This window comes from Oncorhynchus clarkii, chromosome 5, assembly GCF_045791955.1.
Source record: "Oncorhynchus clarkii lewisi isolate Uvic-CL-2024 chromosome 5, UVic_Ocla_1.0, whole genome shotgun sequence".
NCBI classification, from domain to species: domain Eukaryota; kingdom Metazoa; phylum Chordata; class Actinopteri; order Salmoniformes; family Salmonidae; genus Oncorhynchus; species Oncorhynchus clarkii.
The window spans coordinates 94,468,969-94,483,277 of record NC_092151.1 but is presented as its reverse complement, the minus strand read 5'-3'; the positions used below and the strand labels follow the sequence as shown (position 1 = coordinate 94,483,277).

The 14,309-nt window shown below is 43.0% G+C and overlaps 1 protein-coding gene across 5 annotated transcripts in view; it reads right to left on the bottom strand.

The window, feature by feature from the left end:
• LOC139409584 (phosphatidylinositol 3,4,5-trisphosphate 5-phosphatase 1-like) overlaps positions 1 to 10,653 on the bottom strand; it is a 52,937-nt gene extending 42,284 nt beyond the window's left edge. For 3 of the 5 annotated variants that reach the window (XM_071154958.1, XM_071154959.1, XM_071154960.1), the window contains exons 1-4: positions 10,324 to 10,653; positions 5,903 to 5,966; positions 701 to 836; positions 232 to 394 (exon numbers count right to left, since the gene is read on the bottom strand). In XM_071154958.1, coding sequence (XP_071011059.1) covers positions 232 to 394; positions 701 to 836; positions 5,903 to 5,966; positions 10,324 to 10,466 — 506 coding nt within the window. In that variant the 5' untranslated portion in view covers positions 10,467 to 10,653. Of the gene's footprint in view, positions 1 to 231; positions 395 to 695; positions 837 to 5,902; positions 5,967 to 10,323 lie in introns of all 5 variants that reach the window. The other 2 variants (XM_071154961.1, XM_071154962.1) reach the window with 1 other exon arrangement.
• Positions 10,654 to 14,309: the final 3,656 nt, after the last annotated feature.

Below are 14,309 nucleotides of genomic sequence, written 5' to 3'. Positions count from 1 at the left end.
CTTAAACATGGGCAGCTGGGTAACACAATACTACATGTCTTTAGTAACACAAGGGCAAATCTTAACTTCCTCTTTACAGTCAAATTTTATTTTCGTCTCCTCCTACTGACATTAATGCATGCTGAAGTGAAAACTCGACCTGACAGGAAGTTAGTATTTGTCCCACAATACTGAAGACACTTGAGAAGTATCAGTACATTGATTAGTTGAATGTGAGCCTTCAGTACATACTTAGACATATCGATGTGTTGTAGTCTCTGTAGGTATGTGTCTCCCAGGGAACTACAAGCCAGCTCTGAGCCTCGGGAATCCCCTCCTTGGATTTCTTTACTGTTCCTAGGGGGCAGCTGAGGAGGGCATTTCACTGGCTCCGTTGATCCAACAACTGTCGTAACTGTTAAGACATAACGTTATGTCCTGTGACAGCGAAAATAAATTGGACCTTTTACGGATGTGTGAGACAGGCCCCTTTGAGTTAAGCCTAAAGATCAGACTGCCTTAGCTTAGCTTAGCTGTAGCAGAAACAGACCAGAGAGAATGAGAGAATGTCTGTATCCTGAATGGCACCATACTCTTTACATAGTACACTATTTTTTGGACCAGAGCCTCATGGGAACCCATATGGGTTTCTGGTCTAAAGCAGTACACTATATAGGGGGAAAAGGGTACAATTTGAGATGCCAATGTCTATTAACCTAACCTGCTTCTTCCTCTGGCTCCTCCTCCTTCTGAACAGGGAACTGCAGGTGTGTAGCCAGACCCATGTTGGGACTGTAGAACGTCTCCACCAGGTCAGACAGCACAGAGAATAATTGGATAGGCACGCCCTCAGAGGCCTGGAGAGAGGCACAAAAGCAGTGGTGTAAAGTACTTCATTTAAAAAAAATCTACTTGAAAGTACTACTTAAGTAGTTTGAGTTTATTTTTACAGGGACAGTGCACATTAATCAACGTTTCAGTAAAAGTGACGGTTTTAGCCAGCCGGGCTAATTTTCAAGGACAATGATGTACTTTTTACTCCATACATTTTTCCCCTGACACTCAAAAGTACATGTATTTATTATGGATTCCCATTGGCCAATAGCAGCAGCTTCTCTTCCTGGGGTCCAGCAAAATGAAGGCAGTTTATAGCATTTAAAAAAAAAAACATTACAATACATTCACAGATATCACAAACACACTGTGTGCCCTCAGGCCCCTACTCCATCACTACCACATATCTACAGTACTAAATCCATGTGTACGTGTGCATATAGGGCATATGTTATTGTCTGTGTTTATATGCATGTGTCTTTGCCTATGTTCACGTTGCTTCACAGGTAAGTAGATTTCTCTGGGTCTAATGTAAATCATCAACACTTACAGGTTAGTGAACTACAGAACAGAACAGTAATCACAGCCTAGTACCCTTTGGAGTCCACAATGGTAGTAGTACAGATTTGAAAAATCTGGGCAAATATAATCCAACACAAGTGTGAAATGGTTTGAAGAATTGAAAGTTCCAGGCACTCATGTGGGTTTAAATGTATGTAGTACCATCAAGCCATGGTCCTGATACACTGTTTCTCAACGATCTCATCACAGGCTAGTACACTTCTGAGTTTAGTGCACTTCTGAGTTTAGTACACTACAACAGCAAGACAAGAACACTACAGAGCACCAACAGCAAGACAAGAACACTACAGAGCACCAACAGGAAGGCAAGAACACTACAGAGCACCAACAGTAAGACAAGAACACTACAGAGCAACAACAGTAAGACAAGAACACTACAGAGCACCAACAACAAGACAATAACACTACAGAGCACCAACAGTAAGACAAGAACACTACAGAGCACCAACAGCAAGACAAGAACACTACAGAGCACCAGCAGCAAGACAAGAACACTACAGAGCATCAACAGTAGGACAAGAACACTACAGAGCACCAACAGTAAGACAAGAACTCTACAGAGCATCAACAGGAAGACAAGAACACTACAGAGCACCAACAGTAAGGCAAGAACACTACAGAGCACCAACAGTAAGGCAAGAACACTACAGAGCACCAACAGGAAGACAAGAACACTACAGAGCACCAACAGCAAGACAAGAACACTACAGAGCACCAACAGGAAGACAAGAACACTACAGAGCACCAACAGTAAGACAAGAACACTACAGAGCACCAACAGTAAGGCAAGAACACTACAGAGCACCAACAACAAGACAAGAACACTACAGAGCACCAACAGTAAGACAAGAACACTACAGAGCACCAACAGCAAGACAAGAGCACCAACTGTAAGACAAGAACACTACAGAGCACCAACAGGAAGACAAGAACACTACAGAGCACCAACAGGAAGACAAGAACACTACAGAGCACCAACAGCAAGACAAGAACACTACAGAGCACCAACAGGAAGACAAGAACACTACAGAGCACCAACAGCAAGACAAGAGCACCAACTGTAAGACAAGAACACTACAGAGCACCAACAGTAAGACAAGAACACTACAGAGCACCAACTGTAAGACAAGAACACTACAGAGCACCAACAGCAAGACAAGAACACTAAGGAGCACCAACAGGAAGACAAGAACACTACAGAGCACGAACAGCAAGACAAGAGCACTACAGAGCACCAACAACAAGACAATAACACTACAGAGCACCAACAGTAAGACAAGAACACTACAGAGCACCAACAGCAAGACAAGAGCACCAACAGTAAGACAAGAACACTACAGAGCACCAACAGGAAGACAAGAACACTACAGAGCACCAACAGTAAGACAAGAACACTACAGAGCACCAACAGGAAGACAAGAACACTACAGAGCACCAACAGTAAGACAAGAACACTACAGAGCACCAACAGCAAGACAAGAACACTACAGAGCACCAGCAGGAAGACAAGAACACTACAGAGCACCAACAGCAAGACAAGAACACTACAGAGCACCAACAGCAAGACAAGAGCACCAACTGTAAGACAAGAACACTACAGAGCACCAACAGTAAGACAAGAACACTACAGAGCACCAACTGTAAGACAAGAACACTACAGAGCACCAACAGCAAGACAAGAACACTACAGAGCACCAACAGCAAGACAGGCTAGTAGCCTGTTCTTCTCATCTCTCTACTTGGTGCTTCCTCTCTGGTGCCAGTATAGATCTTCTCAGTGTGGCAACGTGAGAGTTCTTCTAAGGCTTTATGTTTCCAGAGAGACTTGATGTTGTATGAATGACAGGGTTTCCTTCTAGACCAATCATACAGCTTAAACACTCTTTCCACTGTTTGGCTAAATTCCAAGGGCTTTAGCGTACAAACTACCAAGTCACCTGGGTTCGTTAGCGTATTAACTACCTAGTCACCTGGTTTCTTTAGAGTATTAACTACCTAGTCACCTGGTTTCGTTAGCGTATTAACTACCTAGTCACCTGGTTTCGTTAGCGTATTAACTACCTAGTCACCTGGTTTCGTTAGCGTATTAACTACCTAGTCACCTGGTTTCGTTAGCGTATTAACTACCAAGTCACCTGGTTTCTTCAGAGTATTAACTACCAAGTCACCTGGTTTCTTCAGAGTATTAACTACCTAGTGACTTGTTTTCTTCAGCCCATTTCACAGCCACTGTGGATACGTTGATTAATTTAAATGCAGTGAAAATCTATATTTTTGCGTGAAGGGTCTGCTATTTTCTGTTGCGCACAAGATTAACTTTGTGGCTTTTCATACGCCCACGCCTCAGAATAATTTATAACCTTCTGCTACTGAAAGAGGAAGACGGTTTTGATCAACATTGGCAGTGGCCTGTAGAAACCGTAGTACCCTTCAACATTAGCAGAGTGGCCTGTAGAAACCGTAGTTTCCTTTCAGCATTAGCAGAGTGGCCTGTAGAAACCGTAGTACCCTTCAACATTAGCAGAGTGGCCTGTAGAAACCGTAGTTTCCTTTCAGCATTAGCAGAGTGGCCTGTAGAAACCGTAGTACCCTTCAACATTAGCAGAGTGGCCTGTAGAAACCGTAGTTTCCTTTCAGCATTAGCAGAGTGGCCTGTAGAAATCGTAGTACCCTTCAACATTAGCAGAGTGGCCTGTAGAAACCGTAGTTTCCTTTCAGCATTAGCAGAGTGGCCTGTAGAAATCGTAGTACCCTTCAGCATTAGCAGAGTGGCCTGTAGAAACCGTAGTACCTTTCAACATTAGCAGAGTGGCCTGTAGAAACCGTAGTACCCTTCAGCATTAGCAGAGTGGCCTGTAGAAATCGTAGTACCCTTCAGCATTAGCAGAGTGGCCTGTTGAAACCGTAGTACCCTTCAACATTAGCAGAGTGGCCTGTAGAAACCGTAGTACCCTTCAGCATTAGCAGAGTGGCCTGTAGAAACCGTAGTACCCTTCAACATTAGCAGAGTGGCCTGTAGAAACCGTAGTACCTTTCAACATTAGCAGAGTGGCCTGTAGAAATCGTAGTACCCTTCAACATTAGCAGAGTGGCCTGTAGAAATCGTAGTACCCTTCAACATTAGCAGAGTGGCCTGTAGAAACCGTAGTACCCTTCAACATTAGCAGAGTGGCCTGTAGAAACCGTAGTACCCTTCAACATTAGCAGAGTGGCCTGTTGAAACCGTAGTACCCTTCAACATTAGCAGAGTGGCCTGTAGAAACTGAAGTACCCTTTAACATTAGCAGAGTGGCCTGTAGAAACCGTAGTACCCTTCAACATTAGCAGAGTGGCCTGTAGAAACCGTAGTACCCTTCAACATTAGCAGAGTGGCCTGTTGAAACCGTAGTACCCTTCAACATTAGCAGAGTGGCCTGTAGAAACTGAAGTACCCTTTAACATTAGCAGAGTGGCCTATGGAAACCGAAGTACCCTTTAACATTAGCAGAGTGGCCTATGGAAATCGTTTTAACCTTCACGTCTGTGTGTAGCTCAGGCTAAAACTCAAGATGACTATAATGCTTTTCAGCTACAATAGATCAATGAAAATCGATCTAATTCATCACTACTGTAGAGTCGTCTCTAGGTTCGGAATATTCTGACTGCCACACTAATACAGGCATATTAACCAGAAGTGTTTCCATCTCAACCTCAGCCTAACACAACGATGCCTTTGTGTGACAGAGAGAGAGCAGAGAGAGTGGGCCTACAGATGAAGAGACATCCGGTGTACTGTATTCGCCCTTCATTAAAGAAGAGGACATTAGCAGTGTCACATATTCACAGCCACAGGAAGCAAGGCTGTTTATATTTAGTGTCTAGTTCTATGGAGCGCTCACACTTCAGCACATTTTTTTTTCCTCTCCGCACAAGTACGGCTTGGTTCAACGTACTGTATAACCAAAATAGGTTGCACAATATTCACAATACACCGGTACATTCCAGAACTCTACCACCACACATGGCCTTTTTTCATTGCTGACGGTATTGAAAACCAGAGCAGAAGTTGTCTGATTATTGAGGAATTGAGAAGTGGCTCTTAAAATAGCCCTTAACACCCAACACCTGGGAAGAGACCATATCAGCCATACAAGTTGGTGGTATAAGGCTCAGAACTTGTGTTGATCAACATAGTAACGGTAAATGCTTTGTGGGGGGTTCAACGCTCAAAATGGAGTGCAGATCTCAGCTGAACCGAGAGATTCATCCCCTCAAAAGAGTTGTATCACCTGGACTGAGAGCTTCCTCCCCTCAAAAGAGTTGTATCACCTGGACTGAGAGCTTCCTCCCCTCAAAAGAGTTGTATCACCTGGACTGAGAGATTCCTCCCCTCAAAAGAGTTGTATCACCTGAACTGAGAGATTCCTCCCCCAAAAGAGTTGTATCACCTGGACTAAGAGCTTCCTCCCCTCAAAAGAGTTGTATCACCTGGACTAAAAGCTTCCGCCCCTCAAAAGAGTTGTCTCACCTGGACCGAGAGCTTCCTGTCCTCATTGGGTAGGATCCTGTAGGTATACACACAGTTCTGGTACCTGGAAATAGAAGAGATGGGATAGTATCATAAGGATTACAGCAGATATGTAATCTTGAATGTTTTTAAGAGAAGAGTGTGACAGGTGCAGTAATAACAGACGGCATCTTACACACTTCCATTGGTCTTTCTCTTTCCAAACGGAAAATAGCACATGACCATTTCTGTATTTGTTTACCAGTTATTCAAATGAGAGCCCACAGTGACACAAAGATGTGTGGTGTGAGTTGTACAGTGTGGTCGAACCAGCTTTGCGGCATGACAGCGTGTGCAGATACGTTGGCCGCTGCAGTGATAAGCATGTGTACTTTAAAATCGGTCTTCATTACATACAAAATTCCCGCCATTTAGTTAGTCACATCTAAAACTGCACGAAACACCAACAGTATTCTAGACAGTTTCTCTGGTTGATCAAAGTCTTGAGGAAAAACCTTTTCAATTCCAACAGATGTTGATTTATGTCATGAAGAAACAGAAAGTCTACATCACATTGTTTTGCTTTGTCTGTGTCTAACAATGTTTGTACCATGTTTGTTGTCATGTTGTGTTGCTACCATGCTGTGTTGTCATGTTGTGCTGCTACCACGTTGTCGTCATGTTGTGTTGCTACCATGCTGTGTTGTCATGTTGTGCTGCTACCACGTTGTTGTCATGTTGTGTTGCTACCATGCTGTGTTGTCATGTTGTGTTGCTACCGTGTTGTGTTGTCATGTTGTGTTGCTACCGTGTTGTGTTGTCATGTTGTGTTGCTACCTTGTTGTTGTCATGTTGTGTTGCTACCGTGTTGCTGTCATGTTGTGTTGCTACCATGCTGTGTTGTTATGTTGTGTTGCTACCATGCTGTGTTGTCATGTTGTGTTGCTACCTTGTTGTTGTCATGTTGTGTTGCTACCGTGTTGTTGTCATGTTGTGTTGCTACCACGTTGTTGTCATGTTGTGTTGCTACCATGCTGTGTTGTCATGTTGTGTTGCTGCCATGTTGTTGTCATGTTGTGTTGCTACCGTGTTGTTGTCATGTTGTGTTGCTACCATGCTGTGTTGTCATGTTGTGTTGCTACCTTGTTGTTGTCATGTTGTGTTGCTACCGTGTTGTTGTCATGTTGTGTTGCTACCATGCTGTGTTGTCATGTTGTGTTGCTACCATGCTGTGTTGTCATGTTGTGTTGCTACCATGCTGAGTTGTCATGTTGTGTTGCTGCCTTGTTGTTATCATGTTGTGTTGCTACCATGTTATTATCATGTTGCTACCGTGTTTTTGTCATGTTGTGTTGCTACCATGTTATTATCATGTTGCTACCGTGTTGCTGTCATGTTGTGTTGCTACCATGCTGTGTTGTCATGTTGTGCTGCTACCACGTTGTTGTCATGGTGTGTTGCTACCATGCTGTGTTGTCATGTTGTGTTGCTGCCATGTTGTTGTCATGTTGTGTTGCTGCCATGTTGTTGTCATGTTGTGTTGCTATCACGTTGTTGTCATGTTGTGTTGCTACCATGCTGTGTTGTCATGTTGTGCTGCTACCACGTTGTTGTCATGTTGTGTTGCTACCATGCTGTGTTGTCATGTTGTGCTGCTACCACGTTGTTGTCATGTTGTGTTGCTACCATGCTGTGTTGTCATGTTGTGTTGCTACCGTGTTGTGTTGTCATGTTGTGTTGCTACCGTGTTGTGTTGTCATGTTGTGTTGCTACCTTGTTGTTGTCATGTTGTGTTGCTACCGTGTTGTTGTCATGTTGTGTTGCTACCATGCTGTGTTGTTATGTTGTGTTGCTACCATGCTGTGTTGTCATGTTGTGTTGCTACCTTGTTGTTGTCATGTTGTGTTGCTACCGTGTTGTTGTCATGTTGTGTTGCTGCCACGTTGTTGTCATGTTGTGTTGCTACCATGCTGTGTTGTCATGTTGTGTTGCTGCCATGTTGTTGTCATGTTGTGTTGCTACCGTGTTGTTGTCATGTTGTGTTGCTACCATGCTGTGTTGTCATGTTGTGTTGCTACCTTGTTGTTGTCATGTTGTGTTGCTACCATGTTGTTGTCATGTTGTGTTGCTACCATGCTGTGTTGTTATGTTGTGTTGCTACCATGCTGTGTTGTCATGTTGTGTTGCTACCTTGTTGTTGTCATGTTGTGTTGCTACCATGTTATTATCATTATGCTACCATGTTTTTGTCTTGTTGTGTTGCTACCATGTTATTATCATGTTGCTACCATGTTATTATCATGTTGCTACCATGTTATTATCATGTTGCTACCATGTTGTTATCATGTTGTTGCTACCATGTTATTATCATGTTGCTACCATGTTGTTATCATGTTGTTGCTGCCATGTTATTATCATGTTGTTGCTACCATGTTATTATCATGTTGCTACCATGTTGTTATCATGTTGTTGCTGTCATGTTATTATCATGTTGTTGCTACCATGTTATTATCATTATGCTACCATGTTTTTGTCATGTTGTGTTTCTACCATGTTATTATCATGTTGCTACCGTGTTGTTGTCATGTTGTTGCTACCATGCTGTGTTGTTCAGCCTCTGTCCCAGCAGGCCTCTTGACAGGCCGTTATTGTAAATAAGAATTTGTTCCTAATTGACTTGCCTAGTTTTATAAAGGTTTAATAAATGTAAATCAAAAACATGCAAAGCGCTGTCAGTTCCATACTGCAGGAGAAACTGTATCTGAAGTACTGTACACTTCTGTTCAAACGCCTTAGATGCCCTCAACTGGCAGCTTCATTAAATAGTACCCACAAAACACCAGTCTCAACGTTAACAGTGAAGAGGCGACTCCGGGATGCTGGCCTTCTAGGCGGAGTTGCAAAGAAAAAGCCATGTCTCAGACTGGCCAATAAAAAGTAAAGATTAAGATGGGCAAAATAACACAGACACTGGACAGAGGAACACGGAGTCGCCTCTTCACTGTTGATGTTGAGACTGGACAGAGGAACTCTGCCTAGAAGGCCAGCATCCCGGAGTCGCCTCCTCACTGTTGATGTTAAACATGGACAGAGGATCTCTGCCTAGAAGGCCAGCATCCCGGAGTCGCCTCTTCACTGTTGAAGCTGCCAGTTGAGGACTTGTGAGGCGTCTGTTTCTCAAACTAGACACTCTAATGTACTTGTTCTCTTGCTCAGTTGTGCACCGGGGCCTCCCACTCTTCTTTCTATTCTGGTTAGAGACAGTTTGTGCTGCTCTGTGAAGGGAGTAGTACACAGCGTTGTACGAGATCTTCAGTTTCCTGGTAATTTCTAGCATGGAATAGCCTTCATTTCTCAGAACAAGAACAAGAATAGACTGACGAGTTTCAGAAGAAACCCTAACCCTTTCTGGCCATTTTGAGCCTGTAATCAAACCCACAAAGGCTGATGCTCCAGATACTCAACTAGTCTAAAGAAGGCCAGTCTTATTGCTTCTTTAATCAGGCCACAGTTTTCAGCTGTGCTAACATAATTGCGAAAGGGTTTTCAAAGGATCAATTAGCCTTTTTAAAATTATAAACTTGGATTAGCTAACACAACGTGCCGTTGGAACACAGGAGTGATGGTTGCTGACAATGGGCCTATGTAGATATTCCATAAAAAAATCAGCCGTTTCCAGCTGCAATAATCATTTACAACATTAACAATGTCTATACTGTATTTCTGATCAATTTGATGTTATTTTAATGGACAAAAAAAGTATATATATTTTTTTTTAAATAAAAAAACAAGGACATTTCTAAGTGACCCCAAACTTTTGAACGTTGGTGAAGGTATTTTACAGATTGAAATCCCAACAACAAAAGCATTTAGCGCCGATCCTGGTTTCATTTACGATTTAAAGTTTTGATAAGCTCTTCTTACTGAAAGGGACACGACTTCAACAGATGATCCTCCTTCCTCAATTTGAACTTTCCAACATCATTGTAGCTCAGTATATGTTTAACTGTCAATTCTTTCCTGAAACAGACTAGTCAGTATTCAGTATGGGATAGTTTACTCTCCCTTACTCACAGCTACTTTGAACTGCTACCTGCACGCAAAGAGATATACAGGGATGAACTCTCAACAGACGACCGACTGTCCTCAATTAGATCTTTCCAACGTCGTTGTTGACAGGTAAATGTTCAACTGTCAACTATTTCCTTGTCTGTTTTTCTTTGCAACAGAAATTACACTGCAGTTAGTAATGAGTATGGCAGTATGGTTTCCTCTCCCTACTCAAAGCTACTTTCAACTACTTTACAAAGAGATATAAGGGATGAACATCTCAGAACATCTTCCTTCCTCAATTTGATCTTTCCAACATCATTTTAGACTGTTAAACTGTCCATTTTATCCATATATATATATATATATATCTTATGGTATGTTTTACTTACAGAACACAGAGGGCGTAGGCACCCTGTATGGACTCACTGTCCCGGAGGAGGAAGCTCCCATCCTTAGCTGCTTTGGAGAGCAGATCCTCAGCCTTAGATCGGGTGATATTACCATGGTGCCATGGCTGGAACGACGTAGACATCCTGGTCTTCTACTGAAAACACTCAGCTACATACAGCATCGACTCTCACACTAGACAAGGACTTATCAGGGAAGATTCAACTGTAGCTAGTAACCATACTCTTCATGTTTCGCGTATGTTCTCTTCTCCTCCACTCTCGCTCTCTCTTGCTCTCTCTCTCTCTCTCTCTCTCTCTCTTCCTGTTAGTGGGGAGAAAGCTGTAAAAGGGAAGCTGCTACAAACACGGCTGTGAACTTCCTCATTTGAGAAGCGAGAGCAAGAGGAGGGCCAGAGAGAGAGGAGGACCAGAAAGAGCGAGAGAGTGAGAGGAGAATCAGAGAGAGAGAGGGGAGGATCAGAGAGAGAGAGAGAGAGAGAGGGAGGATCAGAGAGAGAGAGAGAGAGAGAGAAGAGGATCAGAGAGAGAGAAAGAGAGGGAGGATGAGTGAGAGAGGGAGGATCAGGGAGAGGGAGGATCAGGGAGAGAGGAGGATCCGGGAGAGAAGAGGATCGGAGAGAGAGAGAGGAGGATCAGAGAGAGGAGGATCAGAGAGAGGGAGAGAGAGAGAGAGGAGGATCAGAGAGAAAGAGGGAGAGAGATAGACAAAGAGGGAGAAAGATAGACAGAGAGAGAGAGAGAGAGAGAGAGAGGAGGACCAGAGAGAGAGAGCAAGAGGAGGACCAGAGAGAGAGAGAGCAAGAGGAGGACCAGAGAGAGAGAGAGCAAGAGGAGGACCAGAGAGAGGAGGTCCAGAATTATCTATCCAAAATGGAGATGTATGGATAAACCACTTCTCCGGCCTTTTTGGCCCTATAACAAAGAACAAACAGCAAAATCATACACATGATCAAATACAAATCTTAGAATCAACTATTAAAGACAACCAGAACCCACTGGATTCTCCAACTACATTGAATGAACAACAGGACAAAATACAAATCCTACAACCCAAAAAGGCCTGTGGTGTTGATGGTATCCTAAATGAAATGATAAAATATACAGACCACAATTCCAATTGGCTATACTTTAACTCTTTAACATCATCCTCAGCTCTGGCATCTTCCCCAATATTTGGAACCAAGGACTGATCAGCCCAATCCACAAAGTGGAGACAAATTTTACCGTGGGATATGCGTCAACAGCAACCTTCGAAAAGTCGTCTGCATTATCATTGTTAACAGCAGACTCGTACATTTCCTCAGTGAAAACAATGTACTGAGCAAATGTCAAATTACCGTATGACAGACCACGTATTCACCCTGCACACACTAATTGACATAGAAACAAACCAAAACAAAGGTAAAGTATTCTCATGCTTTGTTGATTTCCCAAAAACTTTTGACTCAATTTGGCATGAGGGTCTGCTATACAAACTGATGGAAAGTGGTGTTGGGGGTAAAATATACAACTTTCTAAAATCACAAACAACAAGTGACAACAAGGTTAAAATGGAGAAAAAAAACACAATTCTTTCCACATGGCCGTGGGGTGAGACAGGGATGCAGCTTAAGCCCCACCCTCTTCAACATATATATCAACAAATTAGCGATGGCACAAGAACAGTCTGCAGCACCCGGCCTCACCCTACTAGAATCCGAAGTCAAATGTCTACTGTTTGCTGATGATCTGGTGCTTCTGTCACCAACCAAGGAGGGCCTACAGCAGCACCTAGATCTTCTGCACAGATTCTGTCAGACCTGGGCCCTGACAGTAAATCTCAGTAAGACAAAAATAATGGTGTTCCAAAATAGGTCCTATTGTCAGGATCACAAATGCAAATTCCATCTAGACACTGTTGCCCTAGAGCACATAAAAAAACTATACATACCTCGGCCTTAACATCAGCGCCACATGTAACTTCCGCAAAGCTGTGAACGATCTGAGAGACAAGGCAAGAAGGGCCATCAAAAGGAACATAAAAATTGACATACCAATTAGGATCTTGCAAAAAAAAATACTAGAATCAGATTTAGAGCCCATTTCCCTTCATGGTTGTGAGGTCTGGGGTCCGCTCACCAACCAAGAATTCAAACAATGGGACAATCACCAAATTGAGACTGCATGCATAATTCTGCAAAAATATCCCCTGTGTACAAAGTAAAACACCAATTATTATTATTTTTTTAACCTTTATTTATTTTATTTGACCTTTACTTAACTAGGCAAGTCAGTTAAGAACAAAATCTTATTTACAATGACAGCCTAGGAACAGTGGGTTAACTGCCTTGTTCAGGGGCAGAAGGACATATTTTTACCTTGTCAGATCGGGAAGGACCTGCACCGAGAGAACCCACGCCAAGAGGACTTACACCCAGACCACAGCATCACCAGCCACACCCCAACCAGCTGAGACCACCCCAAACAAACCCTGACCACACCCTATATCAGACCTATGCCCCTTCTGTACCCCGACCCTGCAGCAAGGACCTCAACATGACAGCAGGACATAATGCCCAGGCCGTGAGCAGAGCAACAAGCCCCATCCTGCAACCTAAGAGGTATGTATCAGATGCTCAACGTGCTCTGCTCAACTACTGTGATGGTCCGGCCCTAAACCACACCAAAACAACACTAGACACATTGGAACACAAAGCTTTTACTATCTCATCTTGGAATATACAAGGTCAGAGGTCATCTGCCTTTGGCCTAAAGAGCAGGAAGCCAGACTTCATCTAATAGAATGGAAATACAGACATGGTATGCTAATTTGGTATAGTGCAGACCTAACCTCTATTAAATTAGTCAAAAACAGGAACATTTTACATCTGGCTAGAAATTATTAATAAGGAAATTATCTCAACAGAGAAAAATGTCATCCCGTGTGCTACCTATATCCCCCCACTAGAATCCCCATACTTTAATGATGACAGCTTCTCCATGCTAGAGGGGGAGATCAATCATTTCCAGGCCCATGGACATGTACTAGTCTGTGGTGACCTAAATGCCAGAACTGGACAAGAACCTGACACCCTCAGCACACAGGGGGACAAACACCTGCCTGGAGGTGACAGCATTCCCTACCACATATGCCCCCCTAGGCACAACTATGACAACATAACCAACAAAAACGGGTCACAACTCCTTCAACTCTGTTGCACGCTGGGTATGTACATAGTCAAGGGTAGGCTTCGAGGGGACTCCTATGGTAGGTACACCTATAGCTCATCTCGTGGCAGTAGTACTGTAGACTACTTTATCACTGACCTCAACCCAGAGTCTCTCAGAGCGTTCACAGTCAGCCCACTGACACCCTTATCAGACCACAGCAAAATCACAGTCTACTTAAACAGAGCAATACTCAATCATGAGGCATCAAAGCCAAAGGAACTGAATAATATTAAGAAATGCTATAGATGGAAGGAATGTAGTGTGGAAACCAACCAAAAACAACAATTAGGCAACAACAAATTAAATACCTTTTAGACAACTTCCTGGACAAAACGTTACACTGTAATCGTAAAGGTGTAAACTTGTCAGTAAAAAGCCTAAACAGTATATTTGACCTCTCAGCTTCCCTATCAAATCTAAAAATGTCAAGCAATGACAAATGGTTTGATGAAGAATGCAAAAACCTAAGAAATACATTGAGAAACCTGTCCAACCAAAAAGACAGAGACCCAGAAAACCTGAGCATACGCCTTGACTATGGTGAATCACTAAAACAATACAGAAATACACTACGGAAAAAGAAGGAACAGCATGTCAGAAATCAGCTCAATGTAACTGAAGAATCCATAGAATCTAACCACTTCTGGGAAAATTGGAAAACACTAAACAAACAACACGAAGACTTATCTATCCAAAATGGAGATGTATGACTAAACCACTTCTCCAACCTTTTTGGCTCTATAACAAAGACCAAA